At 38.3% G+C, this 14,061-nt stretch overlaps 1 protein-coding gene across 1 annotated transcript in view; it reads right to left on the bottom strand.

Moving 5' to 3' along the window:
• Nucleotides 1-9,327: 9,327 nt before the first annotated feature.
• ZNF280C (zinc finger protein 280C) overlaps nt 9,328-14,061 on the bottom strand; it is a 54,978-nt gene continuing 50,244 nt past the window's right edge. The window contains exons 18-20 of the mRNA XM_012537002.3: nt 11,571-11,689; nt 11,138-11,174; nt 9,328-11,012 (exon numbers count right to left, since the gene is read on the bottom strand). Of these exons, the coding sequence (XP_012392456.2) occupies nt 10,997-11,012; nt 11,138-11,174; nt 11,571-11,689 (172 nt within the window). The 3' untranslated portion in view covers nt 9,328-10,996. The remainder of the gene's footprint in view (nt 11,013-11,137; nt 11,175-11,570; nt 11,690-14,061) is intronic.

The raw sequence follows: 14,061 nt of genomic DNA on the forward strand, positions 1-14,061 counted from the left end.
TAAAATGGGATTGAAAATCATCTTTACAGGGATTTTTGAAGATTTAAATAAGATAGCATGCGAAATGTAGTGTACGGGTAAACATTTGTATATTATACTTTATTCAATTCCCCTAATATAAAGGGCATTAGGAAGAAACAAAAATGGAAGACTATTCAGGTTTTTCCAGATCATTCAGTTTTTAAAATAAAGCAGTATTGAATAAATTCTTCTCTTAAATTATTCAGAACTGAGGTAATTTGACCACAAAGCCACTTGAAAGTTACTGAGATAACTAAATCAAGTTTTTAAATTAATTAATTAATGTTTGGCTGTGTTGGGTCTTCGTTGCTGCACATGGGCTTTCTCTAGTTGTGGTGAGCGGGGGTTACTCTTCCTTACAGTGCGTGGGCTTCTCACTGTGGTGGCTTCTCTTGTTGTGGAGCATAGGCTCTAGGCGCACAGGCTTCACTAGTTATGGCACCCAGGCTCAGCAGTTGTGGTTCACGGGCTCTAGAGCGCAGGCTCAGTAGCTGTGCTGCACGGGCTTAGTTGCTCTGCGGCATGTGGGATCTTCCTGGACCACAGCTCGAACCCGTGTCTCCTGCACTGGCAGGCGGATTCTTAACCACTGTGCCACCAGGAAAGTCCCTTAATCAACTTTTAAAGTCACTTCAAATTGTGGTCTTTAGGACATTCGAGTCAATCAGTAAATAGACAACTGGTTAAATAGCCTAATTTTCTAAGCTTGAGATATTTATTGATTTACCCAAGGATTCTTATGCTTTGAGGCTCTGAAGATTTGCTAGATAGAAATGCCCCATTCTGTTCTCAACATTTTATCAAGAAAGAGAAACTTGTACAACTTCAAATGTTCCTTCTGTTCTATGTCATAATTAATCTATTCAGGTAGATATACTGGAGAAAATGGAGGACAGGAAAGGAGATAAGGGGCAAACAGATGGAGCAATTCCCAGGTTGAATGAAAATATCCCTAACTTCTGAGAAAAGCAGGTACTTTTGAATCATTTCAAAGTCCTACTAAAGGAAAGGCCACTTTACTGCTGGTATTTACAATTATACTTTTTCATAAAATTACTGGTATTAGATAATAAGCTGAGATTACTGGAAATGAATTCCTGGTAATAATCATTTAAAAAATTCCTGTAAAGATGGGATTCTCTCAGCACAAAAGGAATGTTTTCCCCCAAAGCAAATTAGATTCTGTACTCATTTTTAACAAGGTGGTGTCTTTTCATTGTCTTGACAGGAAAAGCCAGAACTACCCTCATTTCCGACATTAGACAATTATACCACATGTAATTGAAGCATTGTGATAAGATGTCATCCACCCTGCAGTCTGGAGGAATGTACTGCAGGACATCTGGACTACAAGCCAAAGTTACGGATAACCACAGTGCTGACGGATTGCCTCTAAAGCTGTCAATGAGAAGATTCCACTGATGTGTAGTTCCCAGGGTCTCCTTCCAGCGGTAGCAATAGTAGTAACAGTAGTAGTAATAGTAGTAACAGCAATGAAAGCAATCACGGCAGGAGCAGCAGCAGGAATGGCCCTAATGTTAGTAGTACTAGGGTAAGCAATGGCATTTATCGAGGGCTTACTTTTTGTCAGGCCAGTGCCAAGTTATTTATATATATATATTATATAATACACACACACACACACACACACACATACACTTTTCACTGATGAGGAACCTGAGGCGTGACAAGTTTAGGTAATTCACCCAAGGCTACACAGCTGGCTAGGTTCAAACCCAGGATTTAAACTTAGGACTGTCTTATTTCAAGCCTGAATTCCCTTCATACCACCATATATCCCAGTGGTATTGATAAATAGATATTTTTCAGTATGAAGGATTAAAAACAGTAGAAGAGGGGCACAGTAGCCTCTCCAAGCTGCTTGATGACAACAAGATTTTCCACGTGGTCGAACATCAAAGTGACAGGAGTGAGGCTATGGAAGGATCTCAAAATCAGAGAATCAAGGTGTGTGAATATGAGTATGAGGTGAACCATGGTGTGATCGAGTACAAGCAGTGTAATTTAGGAGAAATACCCTAATACTATTTATCAAAGACAGTTATGACTCAAATGAACCTAGGAGCGTTCATACACGTTCCCTAAAAATAGAAGTCTGGTGAGCTTGAGACACCAAAAGCTAATGGTATGCCTACCTTTAGTACTCTGTGCTTCAGCCATGATTCTCAAGAGAGACATACTGGGTTAGGAAAAGAAAGTTAACAGAAATGATTGTGAAAGTGGTATTGGAAGGTGGGAATGAAAAATAGGGAGGAGGTTGGTGGGAATGTAAATTGATATAGCCACTATGGAGAACAGTATGGAGGTTCCTTGAAAAACTAAAAACAGAACTACCATATGACCCAGCAATCCCACTACTGGGCATATACCCTGAGAAAACCATAATTCAAAAAGAGTCATGTACCAAAATGTTCATTGCAGCTCTATTTACAATAGCCAGGAGATGGAAACAACCTAAGTGTCCATCATCGGATGAGTGGATAAAGAAGATGTGGCACATATATACAATGGAGTATGACTCAGCCATAAAAAGAAACGAAATTGAGATATTTGTAGTGAGGTGGATGGACCTACAGTCTGTCATTACAGAGTGAAGTAAGTCAGAAAGAGCAAAACAAATACCGTATGCTAACACATATATATGGAATCTAAAAAAAAAATGGTTCTGATGAACCTAGGGGCAGGACAGGAATAAAGACGCAGACGTAGAGAATGGACTTTAGGACGTGGGGAGGGGGAAGGGTAAGCTGGGAGGAAGTGAGAGAGTAGCATGGACATATATACACTACCAAATGTAAAATAGATAGCTAGTGGGAAGCAGCCGCATAGCACAGAGAGATCAGTTTGGTGCTTTGTAACCACCTAGAGGGGTGGGATAGGGAGGGTGGGAGGGAGATGCAAGAGGGAAGAGATATGGGGATATACGTATACGTATAGCTGATTCACTTTGTTGTACAGCAGAAACTAACACAACATTATAAAGCAATTATATTCCAATAAAGATGTTAAAAGAAAAAAAAATAGGGGGGAGATTAGGGTCATTCTATCTGAATAAAATGAAGGTAGAAATAAAATCAGGAAGTTTAGTAATAGACTAACAATAATAGTAACAAAGATGACTTACACTCCTGGGTGCCAGTCACTGTTCTAAGTGCTATATACATGTATTAACTCATTTATTTCCCTCAACCCTATGAGTAGGTGATGTTATTTGCATTTTACAAATGAGGAAACTGAAGCACAGAGCCCAGAGTAAAATATCTAGTTGCTGGCGGGACAGGAACTCCAACCTAGGTAGTCTGCTGCAGGCCCTGGGCTCTTAGCCACCCCACCGAACTGCCCCTTTAAGGTACAGGGAGGCTTTACTATGCAGTTTGGGATCGAAGCTCGTAATCTTAGTATCAAGGAAAATCTCTTGAAGCTGTTTAAGTAGGAAATAAACTTTACAGCGTAAGAAACTCCTTAATAGATAAAAATTGGCTGAAAATAGTAATAGTTTCAAGAAAAGTAGGCAAATGTGTAGATTTGATAAGCATGAGTTACAGAGAGAAGTTAGACATAATTTCAATAAGAGTCTGAAGCCTCTTGAGTTTGAAACAATGTAAAGTGACCATATACTCCAACACAAATTACTAGTCTCTTCCAGTTATGTATTTCTTATACTTTACGACCACAATCATGAGCACACAAGTTTCTCCTGATATAATTTCCAAAACTATGAAAATGGATATTGCTAGCCTCCAGTTTCATACTCCATCTTACAAATGATTCATGAACGTGAATGAAATGTCTAGAAGTTCATCTTAGTCAACACTCTCACCCAACTATTTTTTATTTCCCAGTTCAGAAAATCTAATGATTATTCTAGGTCAGCATTCTCCATACTGTATCTTATGGAGATTAATGTTTAAAAGTTATTAAGTATTGGGGGTGAAATTCCAGAGTCAAATAAATGTCTGCTAATTTTTTTCTTAGAGAACCATAAACCACATGTAGCATGAAAAATCCCACAATAAAGAATCTATTTAACTGTAACCCAGCATTTCCTAAAATTATTTGACCATGGCACTTTTATTATGCAGATCATTTACAAATTATGGACAACTCTAGACCTAGATCCCTTCTTTTGCAGAAATGGACGAGTATTACTTTTACAAGAGTACATGTAGAGAGTTAACCATGACTAGGAATAATTGGGGTATTTCATTCTCTCAATGTATAAAAACTCTGTTTCTGCTATTGGGGAGAGTGGATGTGACATTCTGAATTCACTTTCTTCTAAGAACAAATTATAAGTGATGTTTAGGTATAACAAAAATACAATAATAAAATCCAAGAACTCCAGAACAAGTTAGTACCCACATTTTAGAAATAGGGCATCTGAGGTCAAGGATACTGCCACTTCCCTGGTGTTCTTCTCGCATCACTAGCCACGCCTCAGTCTCCTCTGCTGATTCCTTCTCATCTCTCTAACCGCTTATTGTTGGAATGCCCCAGGGCTTTATCTGTGGACCTTGTCCGTTCTCTATCTCTACTCTTTCCCTCGGAGATCTCATACCATCTTGTGACTTAAAAAAAAATTTAAATGTTGACAGCCTGGACCTCTCCCCTAAACTCCAAGCTCACACATGAGAATGTCCATGACATCCCCACTTGGATATCTAATAGGCATCTCAAATTCAAACTTGTCCCAAATCAAAGTCCTCATCTTCCCTCCCAAATCTACTCCTCTTTTAGTCTTCTCCACCTCAGTTAATATCAACATTATCTTCCCAGGTGCTTAGGTTAATGACTGTGGTGTCCCCTACAACACTTTTTCTCTCACACCTCACATCCAACAAATTCTGTTGGCTCAACTTTCACGATATAGCCCCAGTTGAACCACTTATAAACGTACACTCTTACCATCCTACTCCAAATCCCTGTTATCTTCCACCTGGATTATTACAATAGCTTCGAGCTGATCTCCCTGATTCTGCCCTTGGTCCCCTGCATCTTATTCTCAAGTCAGCAGCTAGAGTGATCCTGTTCACTGTACTTAAGAATTTTTGTTTTTCACTGAGGTATAAAACACTCCTGCATTCATCTGGAGAGGGTGTGGAGAAAAGGGAACCCTCCTACACTGTTGGTGCGAATGTAAATTGGTGCAGCCAGTATGGAGATTCCTTAAAAAACTAAAAATAGAGTTACCATACAATCCAGCAATCCCAGCCCTGGGCATATATCTGGAGAAAACTCTAACTCAAAAAGATACATGCACCCCAATGTTCACTGCAGCACTATTTACAATAGCCAAGACATGGAAGCAACCTAAATGTTTACTGACAGATGAATGGATAAAGAAGATGTGGGACACACACACACACACACACACACACAAATGGAATACTACTCAGCCATAAAAAAAAGAATGAAATAATGCCATCTGAAGCAACATGGATGGACCTAGAGATTATCATACTAACAGAAGTAAGTCAGAGAAAGACAAATATCATACTATATCACTTATATGTGGAATCTAAAAAAATGATACAAATGAACTTATTTACAAAACACAAATAGGACAGCCCTGGTGGTGCAGTGGTTAAGAATCCGCCTGCCAATGCAGGGGACACGGGTTCGAGCCCTGGTCTGGGAAGATCCCACATGCCGCGGAGCAACTAAGCCCCGTGCATCACAACTACTGAGCCTGCGCTCTAGAGCCCGTGTGCCACAACTACTGAAGCCCGCGTGCCTAGAGCCCACGCTCCGCAACAAGAGAAGCCACCGCAATGAGAAGTCCGCACACCGCAATGAAGAGTAGCCCCTGCTCGCCGCAACTAGAAAAAGCCTGCACGAAGACCGAACGAAGACCCAAGACAGCCAAAAATAAAATAAATCTTTTAAAAATTAAATTAAATTAAATTAAAAAACAAAACAAAAACAGACTCACAGACATAGAAAACAAACTTCTGGCTACCAAAAGGGAAAGGGGGGAGGAGTGAATTTGGAATTTGAGATTAACAGATACACACTACTATATATAAAATAGACAAACAACAAGGATTTACTGTATAGCACAGGGAACTATATTCAATATCTTGTAATAACTTAGAGAATAAGTATATATGTATGTATAACTGAATCACCTTGCTGTACACCTGAAACACTGTAAATCAACTACACTTCAATAAAAAATAATAATTAAAAAATAAAAACCACAACACTCCTTTGTTCAAAATCCACTAATGGCCTCCTCTCCCAGAATAAACACCAAATCTTCACAATTGCCTGTAAGGCTCTATACTACATGGTCCACATTACCTCTCAGGCTCCATCTCCTACTGTCCCCCCTTCTCCCCAACTTTACTGCAGACCCATCAGTCTTGTTGCTATTCCTTGAGCCAGGCATGATCCTACTTCAGGGCCCTTCTTTTTCTTCCTCTCATTATGCTAGCTGTAGATTTTTATTAGGTTTAGGTTAGGTTAAGGAGGTTTCCTTCATATTCCTAGTTTGCTAAGGTTTTTTTTGTAGAAGATTCACATGCCATAGAATTAACCATTCTAAAGTGAACAATTCAGTTGCATTTAGTACATTCACAATGTTGTGCAACCATCTTCTGTCTAGTTCCTCAACACTGTCGTCACCCTGAAAAGAAAACTCTACCTATTAAGCAGTCGCTCCCCATTCCCCCGGCAAACACCAATCTGCTTTCTTTCTGTCTCTATAGATTTGCCTATTCTGTATATTCCATATGTCTAATTATACAATGTGACCTGTGATTTTTTTTCACTTAGCATCGTGTTTTTGAGGTTCATCCACATTGTAGCATGTATCATTACTTCATTCCTTTTCATGCCTAGATAATAGTCCATTTTATGAATATACTACAATTTATTTATCCCTTCATCTGTTTATGACATTTAGCCTGTTTCCCTCTTTTGACTATTGTGAATAGTGCTATGAACATGCATGTACAGGTATCTGAGTCCCTGCTTTCGAGGCTTTTGGATACATACCTTGGAGTGGAACTGCTGGGTCATGTGGTAATTCTGTTTAACTTTTTGAGCAACCACCGAACTGTTTTTCACAGTGGCTGAACCATTTTGCATTACCATCAGCAACGAATGAGGATTCTAACTCCCCCTTCAGGGCTTTTGCCTTTGCTGTTGTCTCTTTGGAATGCTCTTCTGAGATACCCAAGTGGCTCACTTCCTTATCTCCAGGTCTTTAACTCAGTTGTCATCCTGTCATGGAGGCCTATTCGGATCACCAAATTTAAAACTGCAACCTCCCAACTACCAACCCGTACTCACTATCCTCCTTCCATACTTAATTTTTCTCAAGAGTATTGATCATCATCTAACATACTATACACTTTTCTTATTTTCTATTGTCTATGTTCCAACACTGAAAAATAACCTCCACAGGGGCAGAGATTTCAGTCTGTTTTGCCAGCACCTAGAAGAGCGTCAGGCACATAGTAAGTGCCCAATAAATATTTACTAAACAAATAAATGAGGTCCAAAGAGGTGTTTTGGCAAAGTTTGACAAAACAGAGTAAGAAACAGTCTTTGTAGTTCAGAGGTTATTTTTCTAATAATGGTGACGGATTGAAACTGAGCCAATCCCACTTTTTATTCAGCTGTAACCAAGAAGCATGCGTGTGTAAGATGGCTATTTCTAAATCAGGTGAAAGGACTATTTAGAATAGCCTGAAAGTAAAGAGATCAGACTGTCAAGCTAAAACTCATTAGCACCAATTAAAACTCAACTAACTGCCTATAATAAGTAAGCTTAGTACTCACTGAGATGTTTTATTTAAATGAAGTAAAAAAATGATGCTACGGGATACAGAATTTTAAGAGCATTATACTTTAAGAAAATGAACCTAATATATACTGTAAGTAATAGAATCCTATGGAAGAACACAAAGGTGCAACCCTGCCTAAAATATTCCTATAGCAAGAATGTGGTTTATCGTATTTGTGAACTATGACAGAGGCAGAGAAAATATCTGTACATAAAAAGAGACCCTATGTTAAAACCACAAAGAAGTTATTTCTGGGCAAAAGTTTAAAGCTTGGTGCAATTAATACTATGAATTATTCACCTGAAAATGGTTAAAATGGTAAATTTTATGTTATATATTTTTACCACAATTTTTGAAAAGTAAAAAAAATGGATAGAAAGATGGTGAATGAAAAAACATCTCAGAGACAGATATGGAAATAAAGACTAGAAATATCGCCAAGTCCACTACTAAGAAACAAGCAACTTTTGGAAATTTTGGAAAATCATTTACAGCAGAAATCAGTCTGGAAAATTGAAACTAATAAATTCAACTCTTTTGACTATGAGTTACAAATAGACTACATAACAAGTGAGCCTTGAAATTGTCTTTCAATATGTTTCTGCTATAGGCTGAATATGTTTCCCCCTCTCCCCCCAGCCAAATTCAAATGTTGAAACCTAATCCCCAATGTGATGGTATCTGGAGGTGAGGCATCATTAGGTGATTACGTCATGAGGGTGGAGCCCTCATGAAAGAGATTAATGCCCTTGTAAAAGAGACCACAGAGAACTCTCTTGCCCTTTCTACCATGTGAGGACACAGAGAGAAGACGACTGTCTATGAACCAGGAAGCAGGTCCTCAACAGACAATGAATCTGCCAGCACCTTGATCATGGACTTCCAGCCTCCAGAAAAATGAGGAATAAATTTCCATTGTTTATAAGCCACCCAATTCTGTTATAGCAGCCCAAACGGACTAAGTTTCAAAGTACAATTCAAGAAGTTCTAATGCTAAGAGGAAAAAAACCACTCATGATTGAGCCAAACAACTTCTGAGCCTGCCCACCTTTACGGTTATTAGGATTACAAAGGGACTCTTGCCACCCTTTAAAGTTCTAAAAATTAGTAAAGTATACACAGTGAGCTTTTAACTGCGCTGAAGCAAAAACCAGAAGATGGATTCAACAGATAAAGCTCTCAGTCTGTAGGCCAAGTAATCAGGCTTCCATGTAAGAAGTAAAGCAATGCTCCTAGTTGTATGACAAAATCTGCAGTTTTTTTTTTTTTTTTTTTTGCGGTACGCAGGCCTCTCACTGTTGTGGCCTCTCCCGTTGCGGACGCGCAGGCTCAGTGGCCATGGCTCATGGGCCCAGCCGCTCCGTGGCATGTGGGATCTTCCCGGACCGGGGCACGAACCCGTGTTCCCTGCATCGGCAGGCGGACTCTAAACCACTGCGCCACCAGGGAAGCCCTAAAATCTACAGCTTTTATGCAAAGTTATTTATTAGAAAATAATTCCAGAGGCACTTTAACAGTACAAATTTTATTAAAAAAATAAGTAATAACATCAAAACTCTTCAGCAAATCTATATTCAATGTAACCAAAATAAACAAACACCAAATAAAAAAAAATATACATCTATATATATATGGGCAAGAAACAAGTGCAGTTTTTGGTCCCAATATTTTCTGGATATATTATCTTTATCCAAAGGAGTTACATTAATGGCTAAGAAGACATTATGTGTTAGATGTACAGAAAATGTAACTTTAAAATTTGTTTTAAGGTCTGTAGGAAGTGTTTTTTGCCAATTCTTTATGTCTTTGACCTCACAATCACTAAGATAATGTTAATGATAGTCCCAGGATAGACAGAGGATATAATAATGTCTAATGGTCTAAACAATTACCAAATTAAGAAGTCAATAGGTAGCTACATAAAATCTGTGGAGAATTGTAAGGATTTTTTGGGGAGTTATTAATGAAACAAAACAAACACAAAACAAGTTTTAAAGAAAAGAAATAAAAGAGGACATGACAAAACGGACATTAATAAATTTGGTGAAGACAACATAAAACCAAGATAACAAAATTAAATTAGACTTAAAAAAGTTGAATATTAGTATTGCTGAAAACTCCTAGGGTTTTTTAACACTGGATAAAACTTTAAATGACAGTAAAAATCACTAACTTTAGAAATTTGTTTTCCAAGAACATGGAAATAACCTTGGTTCCCTACATAACCAGTTTTTATATTCCTTGGACTGCATGCATGCTAGAGAAAGATTAAAGGGCAGCAGCCAAAATGATTAAACTTCAACTTGGATGTTGAAGCATTGATTTGATGGGCTTTCTCCTTGGTCAGAATCAACCCATAAGCTTAAGATCAAGAACCAAAGCCCCCAGGGGGAAGTTGTGCTCAATTTGGTGGGCCTTGAGGTCATCTCTGGCCACATTAGCATCAGTCTTATGGGAGGCCAGTCATGAAGGAAGGGACTCTCCCTAAGATCTGATTTCTTAAGGCCACAACCTAGAGGAGGTCTCACAGTCAAACAATTCACATTCCTTGGAAAGAGAGAACAGGCATCAGATGTGTCCATCGAAGGGGGACACTGACCAGGAGTACCCTGGACTTTTTTTGAAATTTCTGTGTTGCTTCTGCATCTGAAAAATACGAAAAATAGAACAATGACAGACAAGGAATGAGGAAAAAGACAGCTATCTGATCTAAAATTGTAAGACTTATAAGAAATTAACTAAGACACCAGACAAAACAGACAAAAAAAGATGAACAGTCACATCTTTTGGAATGCAATATTCTGAAAGCAAGTATAACAGAGAAAAACACAAATTATTTTAAGCAAAGCAAGAAAAGACCATAGCAACAAAAGTTATTTTTGAAGAGAGCCAACTGGAGAGAAAAACATATGTTAAGATATGTTAACCTGACACAAAGATAAGGTGGAATAAGACTCTAGTGCCATCTGAAAGCTGAAAAGAGCTGAATAATGAGAACTAGTGTCATGAACTTGGCTGTTTAACCGCCTTCGTATGAGAAAACACTTCAGAACTTTGAACTTAGGAAAATGCGTTTGTGTAAGAAAACACTTCAGAACTTTGAACTTAGGAAATTCCAACTTGTCTTGCACCAGGTTGCACGAGCTCCATAGAGCAGGAATCTATTTCAACAAGCGGCTTTAAAAACAAAAACAAAAACAAAATACTTTAATATTTTTCATTTCTATTAATGATACATTTAAAAAATGCAACAGTGCTAAAATCCATCAAAGAAAAATGCACTAAATGAATATTAAACTTACACAGAAGTGGGTCCAGAAGCTGAGATACTCCCAGGAACTGAAATTAGAAGAGTTTTACATTTAAAATAGAATATATGAGGAATGAAAAGGGGAAAGGGAGGAAGGGATAAATTAGGAGTTTGGGATTAGCAGATACAAACTACTATATATAAAACAGATAAACAACAAGGTCCCACTGTATAGCACAGGGAACTATATTCAATATCTTGTAATAAACTATAGTGGAAAAGAATCTATGTGTATAACTGAATCACTTTGCTGTACACCAGAGACTAACACAACACTGTAAATCAACTATACTTCAATAAAAAAAATTCTTAAAGAATATATGAGGAATGAAACTGTCATTTTAATATGTAAGAGCCGTATTGTGGCTGATCAAAAACACTGGAATAAGTATCAGAAATCCAAAGTAACACAATTATATACATACCATTCTCTATTATAACTTGGCAAGTATGAGTTTTACGTTGACTTAAGTGTTTAGCCATAAGATCTAAACCAGAAGAATCAGTTAGGAAATCACATTTAAGGCACACCAGAGTAATGCCCCTATGAAAAAAAGAAGACAGAAAGAAAAGGTTTTTATCTTTTATGAAAATCCATATACAAGTTCAATCATTATTTTTCCATGTAATAACTTGACTTGTTTTTTATGTGTCATGATCACCATTTGCAAATTTTGTTATATAAACCCGATATATATGAAATGGTATAACCATGTCTCTAGAAAATGGCATAGCCATGTCTAAATTATGCTAGCATTTAGTGCTCTATAAGCTTGTTCCCTCTGATGCCAGTTTCCAAAAGATATGAGTGAAGAGAACTAAAGCCCAGTCATGACTCCACTAACTTATATAACTTGTGCAAGGTACAATCTTTCCATGCCTTTGCCCACCTGCAAAGCAAGGCTACAATATTCATCCATTCAATACACATTTTCTGAGAACCTTCGTTACATACTCTGTACTACTAGGTCTTATGGATACAAGAGTGAACAAAAAAGGATACACTCTGTGAAGTCTACAATCTAATGTCCTATTTAATTGATGATGAAGTCAGAAAAGAAAGGAGGCCTTAAAAATAAATCATGCAGGGAGTTTCAAGATGGCGGAAGAGTAAGAAGTGGAGATCACCTTCCTCCCCACAAATACATCAGAAATACATCTACATGTGGAACAACTCCTACAGAACACCTACTGAACGCTGGCAGAAGACCTCAGACCTCCCAAAAGGCAAAAAACTCCCCACATACCTGGGTAGGGCAAAAGAAAAAAGAAAAAACAGGGACAAAAGAATAGGGACTGGACCTGCACCAGTGGGAGGGAGCTGTGAAGGAGGAAAGGTGTCCACACACTAGAAGCCCCTTCGCGGGCGGAGACTGCGGGTGGCGGAGAGGGGAAGCTTCAGAGCCACGGAGGAGAGCGCAGCAACAGGGGTGCAGAGGGCAAAGCGGAGAGATTCCCGCACAGAGGATCGGTGCCGCACCAGCCCGAGAGGCTTGTCTGCTCACCCGCCGGGGCGGGCGGGGCTGGGAGCTGAGGCTCAGGCTTTGGTTGGAGCGCAGGGAGAGGACTGGGGTTGGCGGCGTGAACACAGCCTGAAGGGGGCTAGTGCACCACGGCTAGCTGGGAGGGAGTCCGGGAAAACGTCTGGATCTGTCTCTTTTTGAATTATGGTTTTCTCAGGGTATATGCCCAGTAGTGGGATTGCTGGATCGTATGTTAGTTCTATTTGTAGTTTTTTAAGGAGCCTTCATACTGTTCTCCATAGTGGCTGTATCAATTTACATTCCCACCAACAATTCAAGAGGGTTCCCTTTCAGAGCCCATATTCTTAAATGTGACATGACACCACCTCGCCACCTTAACCCAGGTTATCTTATTAAATCAGTGTTAACTACTGCAATAGTCTTAACCAGTCTATGTGCCTCATGTAGCTACAACTCACCTTGTATACCCCTCCAAATTGATCTTCTTTCAGTACCCTTGATTCTACACAAAACCGCAATGGCTTTCCCAACATCCTCAAATTAAAATTACGTCCAAATTCCCCAGCCTTTTTCAAGGATTCCACAATCTGCATCTCAGCTCAAAACCATTTCCCCAGACTCTGAACTTAATGCTATGTTATATGAACTTCATGCTCCATTCAAACTGTACTACTTGCCATTCATTGTGTATGTCTTCTGCTTTTTTCCTGTCTGCATTTTTATTCATGCTATTTCTTCCAACTAAAATGCCCCGTGCCTCTTCTTCTAAGTAGAAAACTTTCTTTCTTTTGAAATCAGTAACTCTCATTGCACTTATTACAAACCTCCTTGCATTAATTTCTGTAGTTATTTATGTTCACACCTTACTGTAAATGGTACATTCCTTGAAGGTTGGTACCAAGCCTTCTTCATCACTGTCATCTTTATAGGACTTGCTACACTGTGTTATACATAATAGATGTACAATAAACAGTTAAAGAATGAACACTGCATTTTAACAAAATATTAATTACAAAATTTATTTTGTAAAATTACAAGTATGAAACCTCCCATACACAGAAAATAACCAATTTTCTGTTTAAATTTGAGATCCACCCAAGGTAAGAAAAAAGCACCTCAGATCTTTAAAGTCACACAGTTAATTTAAGAATCAAGCACACAACTGTGTTTGACAATAGTGAGGTAAAAATCAAATTAAATTCTCATCTTTACAAATCCTTTTCATTACTATAAAAATTTTTAGTACAGGTTAATACCTAAATATAGTTTATTAGAATCTTCTAATGCCCTGAATTTAGTAATATTTTAAAAATAGCACTAATATATTTTAAAAATGGAATCAAACTTTCCTCTGCCTATGAGCTATTTGTCTATCGTCCACATACTCCACATATGTCACTTTCAATATTAATTTACTCAACAAATATTTATG

This window comes from Orcinus orca, chromosome X (genome assembly GCF_937001465.1).
Source record: "Orcinus orca chromosome X, mOrcOrc1.1, whole genome shotgun sequence".
Classification (NCBI taxonomy): domain Eukaryota; kingdom Metazoa; phylum Chordata; class Mammalia; order Artiodactyla; family Delphinidae; genus Orcinus; species Orcinus orca.